Here is a 24,317-nt window from a genome sequence, read left to right as displayed (position 1 = left end):
GAGCTTGGGGTTCGATTCTCCATGAGGGGCGGCAAGTAGGCCAACTTGTTCAGGTCAATCGATTGGAGGTCGAATTTCGAGTCTCATCTTTTTTGTCCTTTTTCTTTTTTCTTTTTCTTTTCTTATTTTCTTTTCTTATTTTCTTTTTCTTTTTTGAGTCTTATGAATGTTTCTTTATGGGGTTTTCTTTACTTTTATTATCGCAATTTTGATATTCTAAACTGCGATATTTTAGGTCTTCCTAGCTTTACCTAGATATCTTATATTTCCTTCCTATTAATATCCGGAAATAAGCCCTGCTACGCAAGCATTACGACGTTCAGTGACAACAATTGAGCAGACTAGATACATGGCCAAAAGTGACAAGAAGTCGCGTGCCTACCTGCACACAAGTACGCTACGGTCAAGCTCAGGGGTTGATCTTAACGCCACAAATGTAGATCACTGTCAAGTCATTTTCAGCTACAAAATCACAGGTGCGGCTGACCGGAATAGAATACCCATTAGATATCTGTTATTTTCCATTACTGTACAAAGAGCAACGGTACCCGGTCATAACAGCCTCCCATTGGATATCCAAATAAAGCACATTTTCTCACCCCCTTGCAGTAAAACACACTTATTACCATCCATCGACATGCCAATCGCTAATCAAAAACCCACCTGGAGCATCAAGCTCACGTAATATTAACAGCGAGTATGGACAAAAACCCTCACTTTATCTGACCAAGTATATATCTAAGACCTAGGAATTAGAGATTCCAAGAGGCAGAGAAAAGATCGTATCAAATCTTATCTCTGGCACGAGTTAGTAAACCGTGCATAATTCCCTTTATTGAGGCACCAACATCCTAATTCTAATATCCTATCGGTGACTTCAGCAACGAGACGGGCTTCGTCCTCCTCGGCCTAAGGTAACACATCACGCCGCAGCTCCGACAGACAAGTGTTTTTTCGCCTTGTACATACAAGCAGTCGCAAATCCAGAACCTGTCGTCGATCCGCGTGAGAAGCTCGTCTCCCGGCTTGTGCAAACCGGATTGGATACCGCAGCGTATGCAGAACCGCCGCAGATTCACCACCACCGGCCTACTTACTGCTGAGGTGGACAGTTCAGCTTGAAGCGGCTGGTCGATTGCAAAGATGCTCGCGGGAAGGATTTTGTAGCACATGAAGCAGCCGAGGTTGGACGGCCTGATACTATAGTGCCGGTAGAAGTCGCGCTCGGCGCGTAACACGAACGACAGTTTCGTCTCGTGGGGTGCTAGACGCGGGTCGACTAATTTATTGAGTACCTTCGATGCCCAGGAGAGGTAAATCAAGTTTTCGTACGGGATGTACTGGCTGATTTTATTGATGATGTCTTGGGGGAGGATCTCAAGATGACAGACACCCTTGGACAGTGGGAGTGGCACGGTGATGGTGTTGAGGTATTGACGCAGGGTTCTTTTCGAGAATCGATTCGCCGACACCGGGAGCGTAGTGGATGGTTTTGGATTCCGACCTCGACCTCGCTGTTGTAGATTCTGTTCAGACTTTGGTTGGAATGACGGCAGCGGATGGCGTTTCCTATTCTGGATTTCAAGACCTGTGACCATCCTAGAAGGCTGGACATACTCCAAGTGATTTCGGATTGCCATATTGAGGATGAATTATCTGTAGGTGAAAATATTATTCTGTTAAAACGGCTAAGAAGTTCTCGTAAGATGAATATCCTTACGAGTAGAACAAGATATGAAACTGGTGAGATGGAGAGTAGATCCATCTAAGACGTTCTCATAAGACCTACTCTCAAACTTATATCATGCAGCCCTAACCAGCAAGACTATGGGGATTCTGGAAGCTGTTAGCCGCGTGTCACTAGTGAAATATCCTGTTCTGGGGAATAATTAGAATGTTCTGAAAGACTGCCTAGAAACAATGGGGCAGGATGTGTACTCACATTCAGCTTGGCTAAGACACTACAACACTTTGAGATGCAGCTGCATTTCCAAATTTGCAACCTTGCATTATCGTATTGAGATATAAGAATATAAACTGCGGTAGTTCTCTGTTGTGTCATTCCTCATTTGTTTCAACTAGGATGTTGAAGCTGTGGGCAACCCTGGCCAAGCAGTCCTACGTATAATGAATTCCCCCATCTCCATGCTCGCAACGCCATCGAACCACGTTGCACACGATCGTACAGAGCATGTTATACTGTGAAGTACATGTGAGAAATGAGCGGACGCCGCACTAGTGACTCTTCGGAGGGGGCCGGGAAGTCCCCCGGTTGGCGTTTAGTAACTGCACGACACCATATAGAGCAGCATGTAAATATCGGTACAAGTAGGGCTATGGGGTATACAGCCCATTAGGTAGGAATACCTCTGAGTGGCGGTAACGCCCCTCGGTAAGGCTTGTAGGGGTTTTATATCATTTTCATCTGTTATTTATAACGGACATGAAAATGACAAGGGTGAGAGTAGATGATAGGTGATTAATTGTCTTCTCGATTCTTCAAAGTTTAAGGTAACCGTCAATCGTTCCCTAAACAGAAATTGTTAAGAGTTTTAATCTAAGATCTAAATCGATCTGAGACCGTGGCTTGCTTAGACTCACGCACTTCAATACCGCAGCGTAAGGAAGATTTATGAGCCTACCTCACAGTTATCAATGCAGGATAACAAGAAAGTCCTTTGAAATATCTCAAATGGTTTTGAAAGGGGTAAAAACAAAGCTGATATACTTAAGGTTATTAGATACGATATAAACTGGTGAGATTCGACTGTCATAGAACAGGGTACTACAGTATGATATGTCATGGCTGTGATTGCCCGGGAACTTCAGTATCCGAGGGGTCACTTGACGATGGGCGCACGTGTTACGGTTGACCAGACAGGGTACTGTGCCAAAATGAAAAAAATATAAAAATTAAGCCTAAACGGGTAGTTAAACACGGATTTATCCAATTAGCTCGGTACTTTACCTTTTAAAGTGGAAAAATGCCTATGCTACCTAAGTACATATCTTATTACCTTATACATAGTATATATAATTGTATTCAAAAATCCCATACCTATACCTATACCTATATAAATTCAAGGATAGCTTCATGAATACTGGTCTTAAAATGACATGATATATATCATTCAATAGCCCGAATTGATGCGAAAATGATGATATTAATTGCAGTATTGTATGATACGAATCAGGTATTATATGACTTACCCAGTAATATTATGTTGAAAATTGTCTTGTCAAAGGGTATCACGTGCTTGCTTGCGAAGCAACACAATTCAATTATATCTGAATAACATGCAACTTAAGTTACTAAACAACATGCACCTTAGGTTATTATTTTCGCATTAATTATGGCTATCTATCAATAGTAATTATGTTATTTAAAATTGGGTAGTGGTAAAGTTATTTAAATTTGTATATGTTTACTTAAGGTTTTTTGATAAAGTTGGAAAGATTACGTGTGGTATGTAAAAAGTTGATCTTTCCATTAGTGTTTTGTACTTTGTATATATATTTATATGTAAAGATACTTACTAGCTATACCTAGCTAAACAGCCCCACCTAGCGCTGCGCTACATATGTAATCATCCCTAAGATAGTCACGTGATACCCTTTGCTGGGACAATTTTCAACATAATATTACTGGGTAAGTCATATACATACTACCTGATTCGTATCATACAATACTGTAATTGATATCATATTTTTCGCATCAATTCGGGCTATTGAATGATATATATCATGTCATTTTAAGACTAGTATTCATGAAGCCATCTCTAAATTTATATGTGTATAAGTAAGGGTATATGGGTCTGTTTTTGATTAATTGAATATTTATATTATAAAAATAACCGTATGAGGCTTAAAAGTATATTTCAAATTGTGGTCCGTGACCTTTTACCAACTTTAGTCTAGTGCGCGATCTTTTTTTTCATTTTGGCACAGTACCCTGTCTGGTCAACCGTACGTGTGTTTAGTTGCGTGGATCTAGAGGCGATGCTTTGCCTAGAAGTCTCGCCCGAGCTTTTGGGACTTACTACCCTAGGGTTCGTATGGTCTAGGTATGCAAATCAGCATTGCTTTTTAGTCGTCATCTCGAAGCTTGGACCTAATATTGATTGGGTCTCGTTGTTCAAAGATGAGATGAAAGCTAGGTACCCAGTATTTGGAGAAGCCTATGTTCACCGTAAGTTCACCTTTCCAGAAACAGGTAAGATAAAGCATGATGGGCCAATCGAGTTACATGCCGATTTGTAGTCAAATGCTAGACGTCCCGATGCTGACGGACTGTAGCGGTACTGTAGCCCGCATCGTTAGGCAAATCGGAATCGATCTCAAATATCTCCGCGGGAATCTCTACAAGCATGTTGGGATCTTAAGCGGTCAAGATCAGATTAGATCTGTATATCGAGATCGGTGTATTAGCTTTTGGTATGGTAATTCAAGAACTCTAAAAAACAGACGAGCAAGATCCCTATCTACACCATCTATATGAATTTCGTCCGCTTGATCCGGTCATAAAAACTTAGGAGAGGGTCAAGTTAAGTCTGACTAGATGTAAGTTAATACAGTATAAAACTAACGATGACCTCCCAGCCCGACCGCTTACCTCAACACGTCCGGATTCAACACAGTATGATAGACGGCCGCAATTAAAAGAAGGATGGATGGATGCATCCACGATGAGCAGGGATGGCACAGGAGAGAGCGGGCCTAGATGCGGACATCTCGTGGGCCAAGATATGCAATAACTAGAATACGGTCTCGCAAAAAGAAAAAGTAATTAGCAACAATGTGTGGGGTTGAGGAAGCTCAGTGTTAGGGACAGGTACTATAGGGCTACAGGGTTATCAACTAGCCCCATAAGGCTAACATTACTAGCCCTATTTATGCCTAAGATATTATCACTAAGACGTAGTGATACATATGGTATTACAAGTGATTACTCTAGTATCTAGCAAGATCTGAGCTTACTTCGCTATACTTTACGTATGGATTACCATGGCTACTAATGTCCTCTACGAACCGTAATAATATATGAAGATAGTAGATGATGATGATAACATTTACGTCTATTAGACGTCTAGAGTACTCCCCGAGGGGAATAGAGCTAGAGTACCGCCTGACATAAATGAAGATAGTAGAAAATGAAGCAAAATCATGAAAACGATAAAGACGTCTTAATTTTACACTTAGTAGTGTTATTTCTTATATATGACAACATTTTGTTATGAACGTGGAGTGAGTACGGTTACAGCTGTAGCAGTACTGTCAGAAATACCCCTTGATGGATGTCATACGTAAAGTGAATATTAAAAGCAGCGGCGAAGTTGCTATGAATTTATTAACGCTTGGTTTTCTATCCTCTTACGAGGGCATTGTGCGCCTTTATATATCTATTTCATGTAGATCTATACTTAATTCATACTAGTACTACTTATACCTTAACAAGTACTGAGGTGTTTAATAAGATTCTTCAGTTACTTATTGTAAGTTGAAGCAAGCTACTAGCCTATTTAGAGTAGCTACAATTATCTCGCTTCCAGCTTGCGGATTTATCTTTCTTCCTTAACTTTCGACAAATACATGAGCATTTTATGTTATTGAGACTCGACTGTTAATTTAAGCTTCAGTAGGTAAATGCCTTAGCAGTAGAAAGGCTTGGTCGATGATAGTCGAGACTAATTCTTGAAGTACTTAATATAAATACAATACAGTAGCAATAATGCGCGCTGGATGATCGTTAACTATTATATGCCCTCAAGTACCGCCGTGCTACATAGTACACCGTACTTATTTTCAAGAAATATGGTTGGCTGAATAACCTTGTGGCCTTCTCATAATAACCTCACTTTATAATATAATTGGATATGCCACTGTACTAAATCAACTGGTTAGCACGCCGGTACTTGAGAACTTAGTATTATATGCTTTTTCGTGACGGTTTTTTAAATGTGCATATGACATAAACGAGAAACTATATACAAGTAGACTCCTATTTCTTATCTCCCGAAAACTAGACGCATGAAGAGACTCGCTAGGATACATGTATCCAGAAGGATTTCCGAAAGGAGGACAGATGCAGCTCGTAATGCAGTATATCTTAGCCTTTACCGCATATTATATACCTCTCTGCTCACAAAGTCATTATAATAGTCTCGCATAGATCGATACTGTGTCTTATTCCAAATGTTCTTAACCATATAGTTCTCAAGTTAGCTATGAGATTGAGAATATAGAGGCTCATAATGTCGAATGTGATAGCGACCAAATTGATGTGGTTATAAAAGATGAATATTTTGCGAAATTTATATTAATAATCTAAATACATTTACGACGGATGAAGTTATATTCACGACCAGAATAAGGCTACTAATTATTGATTCGCCAGGAGTTAGGATCGTAGGGTATGACGAGTCTTAGACGAGCACGTCAATTCGGAGTTCGGAATCCTTCCCGTTTAGGCTTGATCCCGTTCCCGTTCGGAGTCGGAATACGCTAACAAGGGAGTAAATAAGTCTCAATTGCTGAGCATTCCTTTAGATTGTCGTCTTAAATAATCTTACATCTGATCAAGAAGACGCGGTTCGATTTACTCGAAGGTAGAATGATACCGAAGATTTTCCGATTTCAATAATATAATAGAATGATGGATGGTGACGACGAGCTGCATCGCCGGGACTCGGATGAGATCACTCTCACTGAGACAGCCCCCCTGTTGACAAACGAGCGTCCAAGACGGCCGTCGCATCGCCAGAGGCTATCAGTTACATCAATTACAAGCGTCCACGTGCCTAAGATACATAGCGGGCGCACGATTGTGAACCTTCTCTGCATCATCATCCTCATATCCTCTTCCTCAACTGGGCTCATCGGAATACCAGAGACCCGTCTGTTAGAAGACGCAGCATGTCGGCAGTACTACGGTGTCGATGGGAGCACATCCGGTCCCATCGACGAGAAACATTGCAAGGAAAACGCAATCCAGAATAAGGTAGCTTTCATCTTGGCTATCCAGAGCAGCGCTGATGCTGCGGCCGGATTCCTCGCTGCGTTCCCTTGGGGTCTCGCGGCAGACAGGTGCGTAGAACGGGTCTAACACTCAGCTTAGCAACTAGACTAACTCTCACAAGAATAGGACGAAAGCCCGTAGTCGCCCTCGCTCTGGCCGGATCTCTTCTCGGGATCCTTTGGGCTATGACGGTGGTGTATTTCCACAACATATTCCCGGTCGAGCTGATCTGGCTCGGGTCCCTGGGCAACTTCCTCGGTGGTGGTAGTACGGTCATTTCTAGTATCGTGTTGAGCATGATCGCTGATTCGACGACCGAAGAAGAGAGGTAAGTAAGTCTTACTCGAGGATCTAGTGACATCCGTAACTTATCAATTTTAGAGCTATTGCGTTCATGCGTGTACACGTCGCTAGCCTATGCGGGAATCTTGGAGCCCCAGCACTTTCTTCCTTATTAATGGCCAAGGTAGGACCATGGCCGCCGATCTGGATTGCTTTTGTCGTCATTGCGCTAAGCGGAATTGCTTTTCTCTTCGTTCCGGAGACGTTGAAGCATCAGCCAGGCCAAGAACATGGTCACGAACCGGAATCGGTAGAGGACGAAGGAGAAGCTACAAACCTCAAGTCACGGGTATCGCATGTCATCGCCCGTTTTAAGGAGTCGCTTTCAATGCTCAAGTCCACATCCCTCATCCTTCTTCTAATAACATGTCTTGGATCTCCACCTGTTTTGTACGCGACGCTCCAGTTTATGGCGCAGTTTCTGTCGAAGAGGTATGGCATCGAGCTTTACAAGACGGGCTACATCCAGTCTACGTATGGAGCCGCCCAGGTCGTTCAAGCACTCATGATTCTACCATGGGTTACCCGGTATGTCATGAAAAGTACGACGCCTAAGAAGATCCGAGCACCTGATGAGCATCATCGTGACCTTTCCCTGGCGCGCTGGTCATATATGTTCCTAGCCGTGGGGATATTCATCCTCGGTCTAGCTCCGACACTTCCAGGCTTTATTTTCGGACTCATGCTCATGGCGCTTGGGTCCGGCTTCAATAGCTTAACTCGAAGCCTGATGAGTCTATACGTCGATCCAGAGCATCGCTCTCGACTTTTCAGTCTTGTCGCCATGGCTGAGGTTGTCGGAAGCGTATATGCCCAGCCACTCCTCGCTGCGCTCTTTGCTCTTGGGATGAAATTAGGTGGCGGGTGGATTGGGCTGCCGTATTTTGGGTTATCAATCCTTATTTCTGCTGTTGCTACACTGCTACTTTTCGTTAAGGTGCCAAAGGAGGCTAGAAGTTTAGCGACAACGCACGAAAACGGATGTAGTGAAGAGTAGATGTATTGGGGGTAAAAGGGATAGATTAGAGCATATGAAGGTAACTGGTTATAGGCATTTTATAGATACATACTACATAGTAATTTCGCAATAAATTTAATGTCGTATTTTGGTAAGCTGCGAATAGCTGGTTGTCATTAGAGTTAATAATCACAGCTACTTTGGCCAAAATTCTCTTAATTCCGTAGTTACTTGATATGGTGCATCTATTTTACATGGCTTCCCCCAAAAGTCTTAGTTATAACAACATGTCGACTACCGCTTCTATGCCTCCAATGAAAAGCCCATGACCTGTTTCTTCCATGCTTGGGTATATACCGTCCTCTCAAAACGTCTTGATACATAATCAATCAATCCTCAATATGTAGCGGCTCGATGAAGGTCAACTCTCCATCCGAGTCATTATCCACCATCCTAATCCCGCCACCCTCCTCGTCTGAATCATAATCGTAGTTGTAGTCATCGTGGTTGTGGCTAGTGTTCGGTACAATACCTGGGTACGCAGGCGGTGGACTCTCAACCAGAGTCGCACTCGTTGACCTGGACAAAGCAGCGATGGAGGAAGTTTCAAGGGTATCTCTAGGTGTCTCGGTGAGGCTCGATACAGATGGCGTAGTCGTCATCGTTGTTACCGCCGTTGTTTGCCGTGATACGACAATAGGTCCTTTCATATCCCTCTTGCCCTCTATCTTCTCATCTCTTACGCTAACATCGCTCTTCAGCTCCAGCACATTCTTCACCGCCGGATCAAACTTCTCATTCGGCATAGTCTCAAATTCGTCTTTCGGACGCTCCGGTTTATCCTCAATATCGATCAGATTTCCCGTCTCAGCCCAATCCTTATCGCGGAGCTCAATCTCAATCTTCCCGTCGTCCTTCTCGATAGCGCCCGCGCCACCGCGGACGTCGGGAAACCCACATCGTGTTAAGATTTTGGCTGTGAGTTCAGGGTATCGCAGATGGCCCGTTACTTCGTTGCTCAGATCCAGATTCTCGACCCCTTCGATCTCTTCACCGATAGATTGCAGCCCGGCGATGCCGAGTTGCATGCTTGTCGCGCGGTACAGGAAACCCAGGATGTAATCATTCTCGCTGTATACATTGAACAGCTTGCCCGAGACCACTGTCCGCATCATCTGCCAGTGTCCTGTATTGGATGGGACCGGTGCTCCAATCAGGACTACGTTGTCTATGAGTCCAAATGCCTTTCGATCTGCGAGTACTCTCAAGCAAGCGTAGATCACCCGTGCTCCTAACGAGTATCCCACTAGAGTTACTGGTCGTTCTCCCTGCACCTTGTTGATCAATGCATCTGCCAAAATCTTACCGGCCTTCTCGGATCGATTTCGCGCAAGACTAAACGGGTTATCAATATTGGAAGCTGAGCTCAGGAGAAAGATAGGCCACAGCGCGCCTCTTAGCGTCGCAAGCACCGTCCTCTGAAGGATCTCAGCTCTTACAGCACTCCATGCAGTAGAGCCAACGAGGCTTCTAAGTTTATCGCCGAGCGCCATCAAACTCTTCATCTCATATCGCAAGGCAAATACTTCAGTCTCGTCACCAAGGGCCCGCCACGGCTTTGTTACGTCTTCCTCGGACGTAAGCCAGCCGTTAATACCAATAGTAACGCGGAGCCTACGAGCTTTCGAGCCGTCTTCTTTATTCGACCACCCTTCACCCCACTCCTCCCGTAGCGGCAGGAACTTGAAATCTTCGACCTCCTTGGCGTACTGGTCAACCATACCACCCGTCATCTTTGCCCCGAACGCCCCGAAGATCGTACCCACTAATGCGCCGTTCATCCAGAAGATACCCAAGAAACTCGCTAGTCCGCCCAGCCCGACGGACCCCATGAGACCACCGATCACACCGGCTACAGCGGGCGCAGCAAGACCCCCCGTCACACCAATAATAGCAGCGCCCGCGACGGACGCCAACCCAACTTTCCAAAATCGGCCCACTTGGCCTTGCTCCCTGCGCTTCTGCGCCTCGGCCTCGGCCGACATGCCACCTTCTTGCTCAGCCTTCTTCGCGGCCTCAACCATAGTCGTCGCGATCTCTGTTTCCTCAGCGTCGAGGAACGCAGGTGGGATCTCGAGCGCAGAAGTCAAGTAGCAGATCAGCGTACGCGAGTACGCCGAATAGTTGCCGATAGATAACAGTAGGATTAGCATGGCGCTTAGAACCTCTTTGCGATCCTCCATGGGGATCGTGGTGAGCCGGGTAGGAATGGGGTGGTACAAGGCCTGAAAGGCGGGTATACTGGTTGGTCCGGTAGACCGGGGCGGCAGTGCCGGTGTCATTGACGTCTGAGTAGACCTGCTATTGTCGCCGAAGCTTAGCAGGTCCTCACCGTCAGATGGTTCCTCTCTGGTCCTAGCGTTTATCTGCTCAACGCGCTTTCGACGGGCATCAACGACTTTCTGATCGTCAGGCTTAGCTACAAGCTCTTTTAATTTAGCGAGAGTTTCGTCGCGCCATGAGTCGAAATGCAGCAGCGCCGCCTTCCGCAATCTAAAAAGTGCTGGACTAGTGGGCGTTCTTTGCGGCCGTGGTGGTTGTGGTGGTGGCGTGGAATTGGAATCCCGACTGTTAGTGCGGGGTGAGAATAGAGGTGCATCTGTTGTTTCTGAATATGGAGGTGGAGCTCGCCCTGAAGAGGATGAAAGAGATGGTGATCCATTGGGACTATAAGGTAGTTCTAGTTGCGATCGCATGTACGCCGCAATCTCAACAACGAGGCTGTAAAATACCTTGCGTCGGGCGAGATTAAGTGCGACTCGAATAGCATCGGGCTCACTAGTAAGAGGCGCCATGGTGATGGCAATTATTTAGAATGGCCTAATAAATAGGTACATAACCTAGGCACCTAGGTAATTGAAAGGTATTCTTGTCATTTACCTATTGTGAAAGCTTCTTTGTCGTCTTTTAGTTGTTTTTCCTATAAAGTTTTGATACTAGAGGGGGGGGGGGGGTTTCTTATCTTTTAAAAAGCCCCTGACTTTTAGTCATGCCATGCACATCATCTTAGGAAGTATGCAGCTCAGCTCTAGGCAGCCGAATTAATTCGAAATTGCACTTTCGTGACACAATACTAACTACAATTAGGGATACATTTCACGAGCATGACTTAAATAATTTAACCAGGTAAATTTAATGTTATAAGTGTTACCGTAAAGTTTTCAAACTCAATTGTAAATAAATCAATTCAAACCCTATGAACTTCCAAAAAGTAGACATGGGGAATATATCAATCAATGGATACAGAGTATGATATATACCGTAACCAACGAATATATTTCCTGTAGAAGGATAATGGTAATGAGCGATTAGAATGTAATTGAATTGGTCTCATTCTGGGGCGCCCTTTGAGGACCACTAAAACTTATTTTTCCCTTTGATGCATTTAAATACATCTCAAATCTGTAAAGAAGTGATCTCGGAGCTAGCTACCGATTCCGTCTCTGGAGTCGGCGGAGGCAGGTTATCGCGCTTGGTGCAGATCCAGCAACTTGCATACATGTTCACACGGTCGATGCATTTGCCCCCCGTGCGTTCGCCCATACATTTAGCTGAGAACCCGTGCCGTTCGAACTCGGCTAGGTACCAAGGCCGGAGACCCCCAGAGCGCAGCATAACACGTCCGCCCATGCGTAACGCCCGGTTGAGTTTAGCAATTTGTGCCGCGGCAGCGTTTGATCCTGGATCGAACCAGTCCATGCTATCCATAACAACAGCCACTGTCAGGGTACCGGGCGCAATACGTGCGAGTACTTCGTCGATCTCGTCCGTGTGGATGCGTAACCCATCGAACGCTCCCGGGCGAGAGAGTCGGGCGTGTGCATGAGGTGACAGGTAGTCTGGATGGCACGTTCGACTGAATTTACCGTCAAGGCACACTAGGTAGTACGGATTGTCAGCCGCGATGTGCGTCGACTCTACCATCGGGTCCAGCGTATTGACCATATACTCCCAGATGGCGTGGGAGCGCGTATTCTTAGCCCGCGCGTCAGGACCGCAGACTACTTCCGATACAGCATGATCCTCTTCAATGATTGCGAGCTGGTTCTTGGGCACTCCAAGTGCCGTCCACAGGAATGATTCCTGGCTCACGACGAACTTAGAGACTAGGCGGGAAAGGAGTGCCGGGCGAATCTTGTTGCGCCAGATTTCACGCTGCTCGTTTAAGGTCTTGGCAGCGAGTAGCTCTTTAACAGCGGATCGGCATCCAAATACGCGAGAAATCCAGCGGAAGATGCGAATTCCATGTTTCGATCCGCCCGTATCGTACAGACCACCCTGAGTCTTAGTGAAGATGTGGTGATTGTTAAGCCAGTATTGAAACGCACGACTAGATAGGTGAGGGGACATTTTTGAGATAAGTAAGGAGCGAAACTCGGGATGTTTGCCCTCGCCGAAAATCTTCCAAAAATCTTCATAGGGGAGAGAAGAGAATGCGGCTACTTTGAGCTCAAGAAGGTGGTTCTGTGTCGGGTTTAAATCGACTGCATGTATTCTAGCTGGTCCCTGTAGAGCATAAGAAAGAAGGTTATCGCCGGCGCTGGTGATAGCCAGCACCACATCATCCGACTTCAGCTTGAGGATGCGTTCATCAACACGAGTATCTTCCCAGGTGAAGGCATAGATATACTCATCGTTGAATTGAGTGTGTTTCTTGAGCTGATCGTCGTAATAAATCCTGTAATGATGGTTCTGATAGAAAAAGGACGGAAGAGGCAAGTTAGAAGAAATGTTGACAATAGCAGCGTCAAAAGCCTTAGACCGGATCTCTGGCGTAGCCCTTTCAACTGCGCGAGACAGAGCGGCTGAGTGATTGGCGGGGTAAAGGTAAGGAGACTCGGTAACCAGAGCATCCAGCTTCTCAACAATTTCGTGCGGGAGGCTAGATGATGATGGTTGCTTATGAGTCCCCAGCCATATGTAATAGGGAATTGCACCTAGAGCGTAGTTTCGGTTGTTCACATTCAAGACTGTACCGAAGCTATACTCGAGGTAGTCACGCCTTCCAGGTTCGAGAGCAACTCGGTCGATATCAAACCACGCACGCCAGAATGTCCTACCGAAGAAGTTGACATGACGGTTAGCATGGCCACCAGTATAGTTTCGGAAGCTGATATCGGCTTGAGATTGAACATAAAAGTCAACCACGCCAACTATACCATTCGGAGCTAGTAAGGACGGCAGCGAGTCAATAACAGAATAGTAGTCAGGCTATAACTTTGTAAGTAAGTGTACGATATGCCTAGATTGATTGGCGCTCACAATCATAGATAAGCTGTATGACATGGTGATCAAGTCGGCACCGCCATTCTTAGGTTTCTCCTGGAAGAAGTGGTTCCGATTTGGGGAACCGGAGGCGCGTCTATCCTGGTAAGAAGGCTCGTGGTCTTCTAAGCGGAATTTCCTTGCATCTTGGCAGATAACTTTAACGTTATTCCATTCTAGTCTCTCGAAACGCTTCCGAGCGACTTCACAAAGCGATGGAGAGAAGTCAACCAGGTAAACGCTATCAAAGAACTGGGCAACATCGACGAATTTGGACATGGTTTCAATGTTCCAACCAGTCCCTCCACCAACCTATTTGTATGGTTAGTGACCTTGGTGATTTGTGACTATAATTGTTATTGAGCACGTACATCTACCCAAACACGTCTCTTCTTCTCGCCGCCTTGTGTTGCTCGATAAGAGAGCTGAGCAGCTGCGAGAGCTAACATGTCCTCGCGACCCTTTAGGAGGGCCTTCCTCGTCGCATCGTACGCACCAGCCTGCGTCTTATAAAAGCTTTCAAGGGCATCCTGCTGGTTGCCATTGTTGTCGCCATCATGCGGTTTGAGGAAACATGTGTAGAAGAAAAGCCACAACGACTGTACGAGACCAGGGTTCTCGCTGTCTTTTGCTTTTCTCGCAAGTATTGTAGAGTAGCATACGCCTACTAATAGGACAACTACTACTCCAGCAAGATAGATATTTGTATGCGGGTCAGGGGGTAAAATGTTACCACCAAGAGAAGCCATGATACTCTCTCATTGCTTAAGTAATGAGAGCGGGATGTTGAAATTCCTTCGATGTGTTGAATCGAATTACAGCAATTTGTAAGAGTATCTGGTATAAGGAACGGAAAAGGAGAAAGGGGGGAAAGGTAACGGTAGAGCATGGAGGAATATATATAAGAGATCCCTTCGTACTAGTTGCCCACCTTTTACCAACAGAAAAAGCTTTGGCTGTTTGAATTTTGAGTTACCCCATGACCAAAAGGAGTACTTACATACATGTATGGTGAGTGGGATTTAGTTAATCTAACAATTGGATATACTTGTAGGTATACACGTATAGAAGGTAGTAGATGTAGTAGGTTGAGGAGCAAGTATCAGAATTCTTATGCATCTTTATATATTAACACAAGGACTTATGACATTATTATTATAAAGAATAATAATATCTAAATGAGTCTTGTAGTATTTATTAATATCTAGAATAATTATATAAGGTTTTAAGAATTATATTTACATTTATATTATTTAATAAGCCAAATTATTTTGCCAAGTATAACCTGTACGTTTTATGGTAACAAATTTATATTATTCCTTTTTTTTTATATAATTATTCTTAATTATTATAATATTTTTTTTTAAAATATATTTTAATTTAATTTTTTTTATAAACGTTATTTATTTTATTTTAGTAATTTTTTATTAATATATTATATATTATAAATTAAATATTTGTTTTAAATATAAATAGGAAATAAATTGGTGCCATTATATTTATTTTATAATATTATACTTTTAAAATTTTAAATTTTATATGTATTATTAACATAATAATTATTAATAGTTTAAAAGTTATTGTAATAAGGTTTATACTTAATTATCTATTATTTTATATATAATATTTAATTTTTAAGTATATATATTTTAATTAAACCTTTCTTTTTTTATAAATATATTTATATTTGATTTTTATTAACTTATTATTATTAAAATTGTTATGGGTTAAAAATGCTTTATATTATATAACTAATTATTTTATAAATAAAACTTTTTTTTTTTATTACCTTTTATATATATTTATTATATTTGGTTAATTATTAGTTTTAAAAAAATTATATATTAAATATTAAATAAAAACTATTATATTTTTTTAATTTAAAAATATAATTATAAATAATTAATATTTTTTTTAATAAATTTAAAAAATTAATTATAAAATTTATTTAATATTTACATAATATAATTTTCTTAATATTTTTGTTAATTTTTTTAACTTTTTTATTTTTTTTTAACTATAATGGTATAAAATATTTAATCGTTAAATCTTTTTTTTAAACTTATTAAATAACATTTATATTTATAAACAATTTTATATTATTACTAATCCATTTTTTAAAATATTTATATATATTACTAATATAAATAAATAATAATTAATAATTAATAAATAATATAGTTTATATTAAATATACTTTTATTTATTTTATAATATATTTTATAATTATTAATAAAATATATATAATTATTAAACAGGTGCAATATTGCAATGACATCGTATGCAAGGGTTTATTATGTAATCTTAACTTCCAAGGCCATATAAAGTCCTTAAATTGTTGCATTTTCTTGATCATTATCATTAACATTAATTCTTTCATTATTAACAATTAACAAATAAATATTATTTATACTTATTAATTTCATAATTACTTACACTTATTATATATACTTTCTTTTATATCAAATATATTTATTCTTTTTTTTTTTAAAGTTTAAGCTTTATTTTTAATCAATATAATCCCGTTATATATTCAAAAATAAAATACTATTTTTAATTATTAAAAATGCTTTTTATAAAGACTTAATACGTTAAGTGTATAATTTTACTCCAAAAATTATCCTACTTTTGTTCATTATTAATATATAATTAATTATTTATCGTATTAATAATATTAAAAATTAAATTAATTATAAATTAAGTAATAAAAAATCTAACTTTTTTATTAATTAATAAATAAAATATTTAATAATAATTTATTATACAATTAATATTATATTTAAATATTAATATTATTTTAATACATTCTTTTATATTATTTTAATTATAATATGGTTTTAATTATAATAAATTTTGCGTAGTTAAATAAGTAAATTATTATATTTTAATATTTTTTAAAGGTTTATAATTTTATATATTATACCTATTACATGTAATAATCTTTTAAATACTTTTTTATATTTGGTAACTTTATATAAATATTTTTTATAAATAATAAAATGGTTATTTATTTATTTTTTATTAATGGTTATTAATAAAATTATTTTAATTTTTATATATTTGTATATAATTTAAAAATTTAATCGGTTTAATTTATAAAAATATTAAATTATTTATTTAAAGATTTATTTATATATTAAATAATTTAAATTATTTAAATCTTTAAATGGTTTTAATAAATAATTAGTAAAAATGTTAATTTTACTTAAATAATAAATAATTTTAATACTATAATATTTAATAGTATTAAAGAAATAAAGGATTTTAATAAATTATTTAATTTTAATATTAATTGTTTTTAATAATTTATAGTTTATAATTATTATAATATTTCTTTTTTTTATTTAATATTACTAATATTAAAATGTTAATATTATTTTTAATAGCTTTTTTTTTTGCGTTAAATAATACTTTTATATATTTATTAATTTTTTAAAAAAATAAATTATTAAATAAAAGATTTTTTAATTTTTATATATATATGGTTATAAAATAGCTATTTTTATATATCTTTTACTAATGTTTAATTTTAATATTATTGATAATTTTTAATTAAATCTTTATATAATTAACATTATTGTAATAACTTTATAAATTTATTTTTAAATTATCTTTATTATTACGTTTAATTTTATAAGTATGTTTTTTTATTTTTTTATAAATGTTATAAATGGGGTTGATATTTTCGAGTAATCTTTTATAAAATATTAAAAATATTTAATAATATTAATAAAAGCTTTAATTTATATTATTATTTATGGTATTGGTTTATTTTTAATTATTGTTATTTTTGTTGGATTTGTTTCAATCTTGTTTTTTAATATAATAAATTTTAGGAATATTCTTTTTTTAATAAATATTTAAGTTTTAATAGCGTAAACAATTATATTATATTTAATAAGTTATATAAATAATATTTAAATTCGTTTATAAAGTTATTTTTTTAAATTTATTTATAAATAAATATTATTTAATATTTCGGCAATTTATTTAAAAAATGGTTTTAAAATTTTGTTAATTAATACCTAAAACATTACTAATATATTAGTAAGTTTAAATGGTATAACCTCTTATTTAAAGAATTTAAATAATGTTACGAAAGTTATTTTTTTACAATCTTTTTATTAGATTTTAATTTGTTAAAAACTATTTTTTAGGTTAATAAATATATATTATTTATATTTTATTATTTGTTGGATTTAATTTTAAACGTTAAGTAACGGGTGTACATTTTTTTTAATATATTTATTTAGTTTTTTATAATTATAATAAAAACGTTATATAATATTAAAATCATTTTTATTAGGTTTTATTATTTAACCTAATATTTTTTTAGGTGTTAATAATAAAAATACACTTTATAAATTTTTATTTTTTTATATAATTATATTTTTATAAATTTTTACAAAATTTTGTAACATTTATTTTTAATAAGGATTATATTGTTTAAATAATAGTTTAACTAAAGGGTTATTTCCCATATTTATTTTATATTTTATATTTAATTTTATGTTTTTTTATTTTTTTTTAATATTAAATAATTTAAGAAAATTTTACTTATATAAAACTAAATATTTATTAATTTTTAGGTTATTAATTAATGTTTTTTTATATTATTATATTTTTGGTATATTAATTATATTATAAACTATTTTTTTTATTATTTTTGTTACTTAATTAATTATAAAATTTTTTATTAATTTAAAAATAAATTTATTAATAAATCCTTTTAAATATAATATTTTATTAAATAAAAACTTTTTATATTAAACCTTTCATTTATAAAAAATATTTTATTTTAATATAAAATCTTTAAAAAACATTTTATTAAAAACTATTTTTATAATAATAGTAAAAGTATTATTATAGTTATTTAATATCTTAAATCTTATATAAATTATAATATTTTCTTTAATTTATAATCCAATTTTTTTGATTTTTATTATTATTAACAGTTTTTATAATAGATATTTAATTATACCTTTAATTAATAATTTTAATATATAATATATCTTATAATTGTAATTAAAAAAGATTGTAAAATCTTTATTATTATATATTTATACTTTAAATAAATTATAATCTTTTTTATAATCTTTTTAAATAAGTTTATTTTTATATAATAATGATTTATTACTTTTATTTATTTTAACCTAATAAATGTAACCTTTTTATTAATTTTAATAATAATTTATTATATTTTCTATAATATTTTATAATATTTAATCTAAATTATTATTATTTAAAATTTATTTATTTAATACATTATTATTTTTTTTATTATTATTTTTATTATTATTTTTAATAAAATAAATCTTTTTATTATTTTTATTATTCTTTTATTTTTTTATGGCATTTTTAACTCTTTTTCTAAAATTTTTATTATTTTTATAAAAAGTTCTTTTAAAAGTAATTTTCTTATTATTAAATGATATATTATATAATTATTATAACTTTTTATTATAATCTTTAATTTAATAACCTTTTTTACCGTAATTAAAATATTTATTATTTAATAATTTAATTATATAACTTTAATCTTTTATTATATAAATTTATTAATTGTTAAATTTAAAATTAATTATTACTATTTTTTATAAAATTTTTAATATTATTTATAATACGTTTTTTTATTTAATTTTTATTTTTTTAAGGTTATTAAATATAACTTTACTTATTTTTAAATTATAAAACAATATTATTTTATTTTAAAATTATATAATTATTTTTAAAATATTAAATATTTTATTTTTTATTATTATTTATATTACAATATTTACTTATTTTATTACTTTTTTTACCAACTTTTATATATTTTACATTTCTATATAATCTTGGCATAATATCTAGATTTTAAATATATATATTTATAATATATTAATTAATATTTTATATATTTAATATATACTTTTATTATTTATTAATAAACAATAAAAAACTTCGTAAATATATTATATAAAATTAACTAAATTTTTATTTTAACTTAATAATATTATTATAAATAAAAATAATAAATTATATAATATATAATAATTAATTAAAATTTAAAATTTAAGAAAACGCATGCATTTGCAAGCTCGCGCAAACGTTTTCACGTATTCGCAAACTTACACGGTAAAATCTGTCGGAAATTCTTATTAATTTCTTATTATTTATTAAACATTTATTTATCAATTATTTATCAATTATTTATCAATTATTTATCAATTACTTATCAATTTCCCATAATAATTTTTAAAAGTTTGAACGTAAAAAATGTCTCCGACGGATAATATAATTTTTACAAATATAACTTAATTAAATTATATATTTTTTATTTATATTATAATTTATTAGAAATTTCTTAATAACTTTATTAATATTTATATTAACTATAATTTATATAATATTAAAGCTATTTTTAATTAATTTTATATTTTATTTAATTTATTAAATATATAATTATCCGTTTATATTAATTTTAAACTAAATAATAAAATAATTTTATTTTTTATTTTATATTTTACAAATATTTTATTTTTAATTTTAAAAATTATTTCTAATTATATTAACTTTACCTTATATTTTTAAATATTATATATAATATTATATATATTTACTTAATAAAAATTAATTTTATTATTTAATAATTTTTATCCGTTTATTAAATTTTTAAATATTAATTTAAATATATTTAATCTAATAATATTAAGGTTTTCAATATTTAAATTTATTATAGATTTTTAAAATAATATTAATAATAATAATAATAATAATAATATTTTTATTAATAAAAGATTTTACTATATTTACTAGAAAATATTATTTAATAATTATATATATTTTTATATTTTATATAATATATTTATTATTATTATATATTTCTTTTTTATATTTTTATTTACGTTATTAAATTTTATATTTATTTTGCCGTTTATTTTTATTATACATTTATAAACGTTTATTATAATATTATTATGGTTTATAAAAAATCCCGTAATAATTTCTATATTTTTTTAAACTTTAAGTTATTCTTTACCTTTAAATATCTTAATTAATAATAATATATTAATATAAATATAATGAATTTTTACTATTTATCTTTATTTATATATTAGCGTTTTACTTATAAAAATAACTATTTATACATTTTTATATATTAATATAAAGATTTGTAATATTATTATTATAAAAAATAATAATATTTAAATAAATTTTATAATATTTATTAATATTTAGAATAATTATATAAAATTTTGGGGATTATATTTATATTTATATTATTTGGTGGGCCAGGCTGCCTTGCCAGGTGTGGCCCGTGCGCTTTGTGGCAACGGATCCACATTCTTTGCCTGTTTGGTACATGCATGTACAAGAAACATGTACAAGATGCATGTCATTGAAAAGACCCTGAACTTTTTACCCCACTGAACAGAAAACCCCACTAATGTAATAAAGTTTTAGGCATGTTGACAATAGCCAGTTACGGTTGTCTTAGCCAATCATTTGGACCACATGTCCGAGCCTTTTGGAAACAATACATCTTACACAGCATCGCCCAAGACCCATTCACGCTAAACATCTTCGAATTTCACTTGTACAAAAGGTGTGGGATAGTGCTGTTTGAGAGGATAGCTATTCGCGCTAACCGCTCAAGTTGGGTGGCGCGCGAGTTGATGTGCAGTATTGGCAAAACTTCTAGCGAATGATATACTTGATTCGATATTGGTGATGAATATGAAGGAGAATATAGGCTTGATGTACCAACCATGCCCCCGATTGAATTCCAGGTTCCCACGATCGGCATTGGATTTCCTGCAGCAGTCCCACAGGGACCAAAGGTCAAATGATACCCTGTACCTTGTTGCAAGGGAGTATGCGTGAAGCCGTTTCTCGCTGATTCATCCGGATTGATGTCTAGTTCCATCATACAGCGATTATCGAAAGATATGTTAGCTAGCCGACATCTAAACTTGTTTAAGTCACCAATGGGTTTAAATTGGAACTTGTGCCTGAGATTGTACCTGGAATTATACACCCACGTGCTAGAATATTGTAGTTCGAATGGGCGACAATGTTTAAGTTAAGTACCTAAGGTAAGGCTGTCTGACATTCACGCCAGGCTCTCAGCACGTACTCTTTAGTCTTTAGTCCAGAAAACATGGTTGGACTACTTGCAGAGGCCGGATACTTGATAAGATCTGCTGCGTCGGCCTAAGAACCATCGAAACGAAAGGTCCAATTGTGTCTACTAAAGAGTACCTTGCAGAACACCTGTAGACAAATATTGGATGGCTCTAATTAGAATGAGTCTGGTATCGAGCTCTTGATAGGTTACATTAGGTAAGTTTTATTTCTGCTGCGAGAGCCCGTATTTGACCGTTTCGACGGCCAACTGCTAAGGTAGCACATAGCTTACTCGGCTTGTCCCTTTTGCTCGACTAATCTTCTTCACATTGGTCTTGCCGCATTGCTCTGTACTGTCAACATGCGTGCCGCCGCATGGATAGGTCTCGGCTCCGACAATCTTCACGACTCGGAATTTCTCATCGTCCGTCATACCCATTGCTTTGCGATCAGGTATTAATCTTTCAAGCCCATTTATCTTGAAGTCGTTCTCGTCCCACCAATCTATTTCAACTGGCATGTCTTTGCTAACGTACTCATCCAAGCGAGTTTGAATAGCATCCTTCCATTTCCCTTCAATAAGACCTTGGAATTCGCAAGCAGCAGAATCGGGGAAATGCGATGCTTTTAGTTCATCGAAGTTGGCTATTTCTTTTTCGAGGAGATGTCGAACGGCTGCACCAAGAACGTGCCCAGCTGTATGATACCGGGAGTATAGATTCCGCTTCTCACTATCAATCGTTTGAGTGACCGAATCCCCAGCCTTGAAAATTGCCATGGTATTCGCGAATCTGCCAAAGTGCAATATCTCGCCGTCGTTTGTAGCACTTGTGCGCACCATAAATACATCAAAACTTTCACCCTCAGGGCTTTTCATCACACCAACATCAGAAGGTTGACCTCCGCCTTGAGGGTGGAATATAGTCTTTTCCGTAACTACAACATGGTCATCTTCCTTGGCTTGTTTGAAAAGCCCCTTGTTAGCCTCCTCAAGAGCTGTTATTGAGCGGACTGCAGTGACTACAGTTTGTAGAGTATGAAGCTTTGCGTTATGATGGAACGCGAGATAGGTGCGCTGCATATCGAAGATTTCGGTAGCGTAATGTTCGAATGGATTTAATATTTTCGTGCTTGATATAGATACGTTGATGTTATTAAATCCATCGATAAATTACTCCTCATGAGCATCGTCTCAAATACTTTGATGAGATGTTTTTTGGGCATGACAGACTCGCGCCCTAATGGTGGGTCTATTTAGGCCAATTGGCCAGTAAATGCCGGAATCTAGGATCCACTCACTCTCTTACTCAACGCCCTTCTGCGGTCATCAGTCATCGGTCATTTAAAAAAGAATAGGCGTTGTCTTAATGCCTATATCATTGATAGATAACTCGATATAATACCTTGATAAATTAGGTATTTGGACGTATTAATTTAGCGTATTCTTGAAGCCCAAGTATGCCGAGTTAATGTCCAATTCGAGCTCCCTGGCTTGCTGTTCGCTCAACTCCTCAGTCGCCTTCATCTGATTTAATGTAATCAGCCACTGCACAATTTTCCCGCGATTTTCAAAATCCCGATCAGTGACTTTGTTGACGCTCTGAATAACGTCAGTCAAGAGAGGGTGCAGTTGATCCTTTGCTAGAAGCCCAAGGCGCAAGGCATCCAGAAAAGTGATGAAGTCCTGTGTTGCTTCAAGGATGAGAGCACCGGACTTGTTGTTTGCCGAAGCTGATGGTTGAGTGGCCCCTGTCGATGCAGTGACAGCGGTTGATGGCATACCTACCCTAAGCCGCTCTGTAGCCCTAGGAACTTCGAGCTACGAGAATGTAATCAGTACTAGTTAGCCATAAAATTTAAAAGGTTTCCTTACATCCCACTCGGCCTTGAACTCTTCTAGGCCCACAAAAGCTTTAGCTACAGTTTCGTCTGTTAGAATAGACTTATACTGTTTTAGCGATCGTTCACAAATTTCAGTATAGTCGGTTTCGGGAATAGCATCTTTGAGAAATGCTCTCTCCAGTTCGTCTAAGGTGACGATGATAGAAAAGATCTCAGCAAGAGAATCTTGTAAGTCCCTTTCAGCACGGGTGTCTGCTAGCTTCACTTCCTATGGAGTTATAAGCATAGGTTCACGAGTAACGCAGAATAGGGGATTAAATGCGTACCTCATCTAAATTTATTGTAGCTGATAGGGCGGTATTAGGGACATAGCTATGGGGCGTTGGGGCATAACCCTGACGGGGATTCATCATGTAAAGCCTGTATATTGATAAGTCTTGATGATTCTTGAAAGGAAAGAGTCCAAGTTCTAGATTAGAGAAGTATGGAATGGGTGAGTTAATGGTAAATACCTAGGTACCTAATTGGTTCACTTTTAGTAGCAACTTTAGGTAGGTACCTTGTTAAATGGCTTAGGTAAGGTACCTAGGTACCCGTGCGGCCACAAGCCAATCGTAATTGTATTAGGCTTAACTAGCACTAAACTGCTAGATTACGATAAGAACCCCGCGATAAGCTTATCCAAAAAAAATTTGGTTTTGTCGCGCTTGTCGTTGCAGCACCTGTAAA

The 24,317-nt window shown here is 36.0% G+C and overlaps 6 protein-coding genes across 6 annotated transcripts; 1 reads left to right on the top strand and 5 right to left on the bottom strand.

Annotated features, from left to right (window-relative positions):
- Positions 1-857: 857 nt before the first annotated feature.
- On the bottom strand, positions 858-1,640 carry GL218_06121 (uncharacterized protein; the record flags this gene model as incomplete). Its single annotated transcript, XM_033582819.1, has 1 exon — positions 858-1,640. One exon carries the CDS (start codon positions 1,638-1,640, stop codon positions 858-860), a length of 783 nt encoding a protein of 260 aa, XP_033433968.1.
- Positions 1,641-6,649: 5,009 nt separating this feature from the next.
- Positions 6,650-8,354, top strand: GL218_06120 (uncharacterized protein; the record flags this gene model as incomplete). The annotated part of the gene is made up of 3 exons (XM_033582818.1): positions 6,650-7,083; positions 7,137-7,343; positions 7,397-8,354. 3 exons carry the CDS (start codon positions 6,650-6,652, stop codon positions 8,352-8,354), a joined length of 1,599 nt encoding a protein of 532 aa, XP_033433969.1.
- Positions 8,355-8,704: 350 nt separating this feature from the next.
- Positions 8,705-11,170, bottom strand: GL218_06119 (putative membrane protein C6F6.13c; the record flags this gene model as incomplete). Its single annotated transcript, XM_033582817.1, has 1 exon — positions 8,705-11,170. The coding sequence occupies one exon, from the start codon at positions 11,168-11,170 to the stop codon at positions 8,705-8,707; it is 2,466 nt and encodes an 821-aa protein (XP_033434196.1).
- A 601-nt stretch (positions 11,171-11,771) lies between these two features.
- On the bottom strand, positions 11,772-14,389 carry GL218_06118 (uncharacterized protein; the record flags this gene model as incomplete). Its single annotated transcript, XM_033582816.1, has 3 exons — positions 11,772-13,586; positions 13,638-13,952; positions 14,012-14,389. The coding sequence occupies 3 exons, from the start codon at positions 14,387-14,389 to the stop codon at positions 11,772-11,774; spliced, it is 2,508 nt and encodes an 835-aa protein (XP_033434195.1).
- Positions 14,390-22,017: 7,628 nt separating this feature from the next.
- On the bottom strand, positions 22,018-22,827 carry GL218_06117 (Alanyl-tRNA editing protein AlaX-L; the record flags this gene model as incomplete). Its single annotated transcript, XM_033582815.1, has 1 exon — positions 22,018-22,827. The coding sequence occupies one exon, from the start codon at positions 22,825-22,827 to the stop codon at positions 22,018-22,020; it is 810 nt and encodes a 269-aa protein (XP_033434200.1).
- Positions 22,828-23,175: 348 nt separating this feature from the next.
- On the bottom strand, positions 23,176-24,001 carry GL218_06116 (Vacuolar protein sorting-associated protein 28; the record flags this gene model as incomplete). Its single annotated transcript, XM_033582814.1, has 3 exons — positions 23,176-23,565; positions 23,620-23,856; positions 23,915-24,001. The coding sequence occupies 3 exons, from the start codon at positions 23,999-24,001 to the stop codon at positions 23,176-23,178; spliced, it is 714 nt and encodes a 237-aa protein (XP_033434199.1).
- Between the last annotated feature and the right edge of the window lie 316 nt (positions 24,002-24,317).

The sequence above is a fragment of the Daldinia childiae genome (genome assembly GCF_008694065.1).
Source record: "Daldinia childiae strain JS-1345 chromosome Unknown Scaffold6, whole genome shotgun sequence".
Taxonomy (NCBI): domain Eukaryota; kingdom Fungi; phylum Ascomycota; class Sordariomycetes; order Xylariales; family Hypoxylaceae; genus Daldinia; species Daldinia childiae.
The sequence above is the reverse complement of the archived record's forward strand: the minus strand, read 5'-3'. Positions and strand labels throughout refer to the sequence as shown.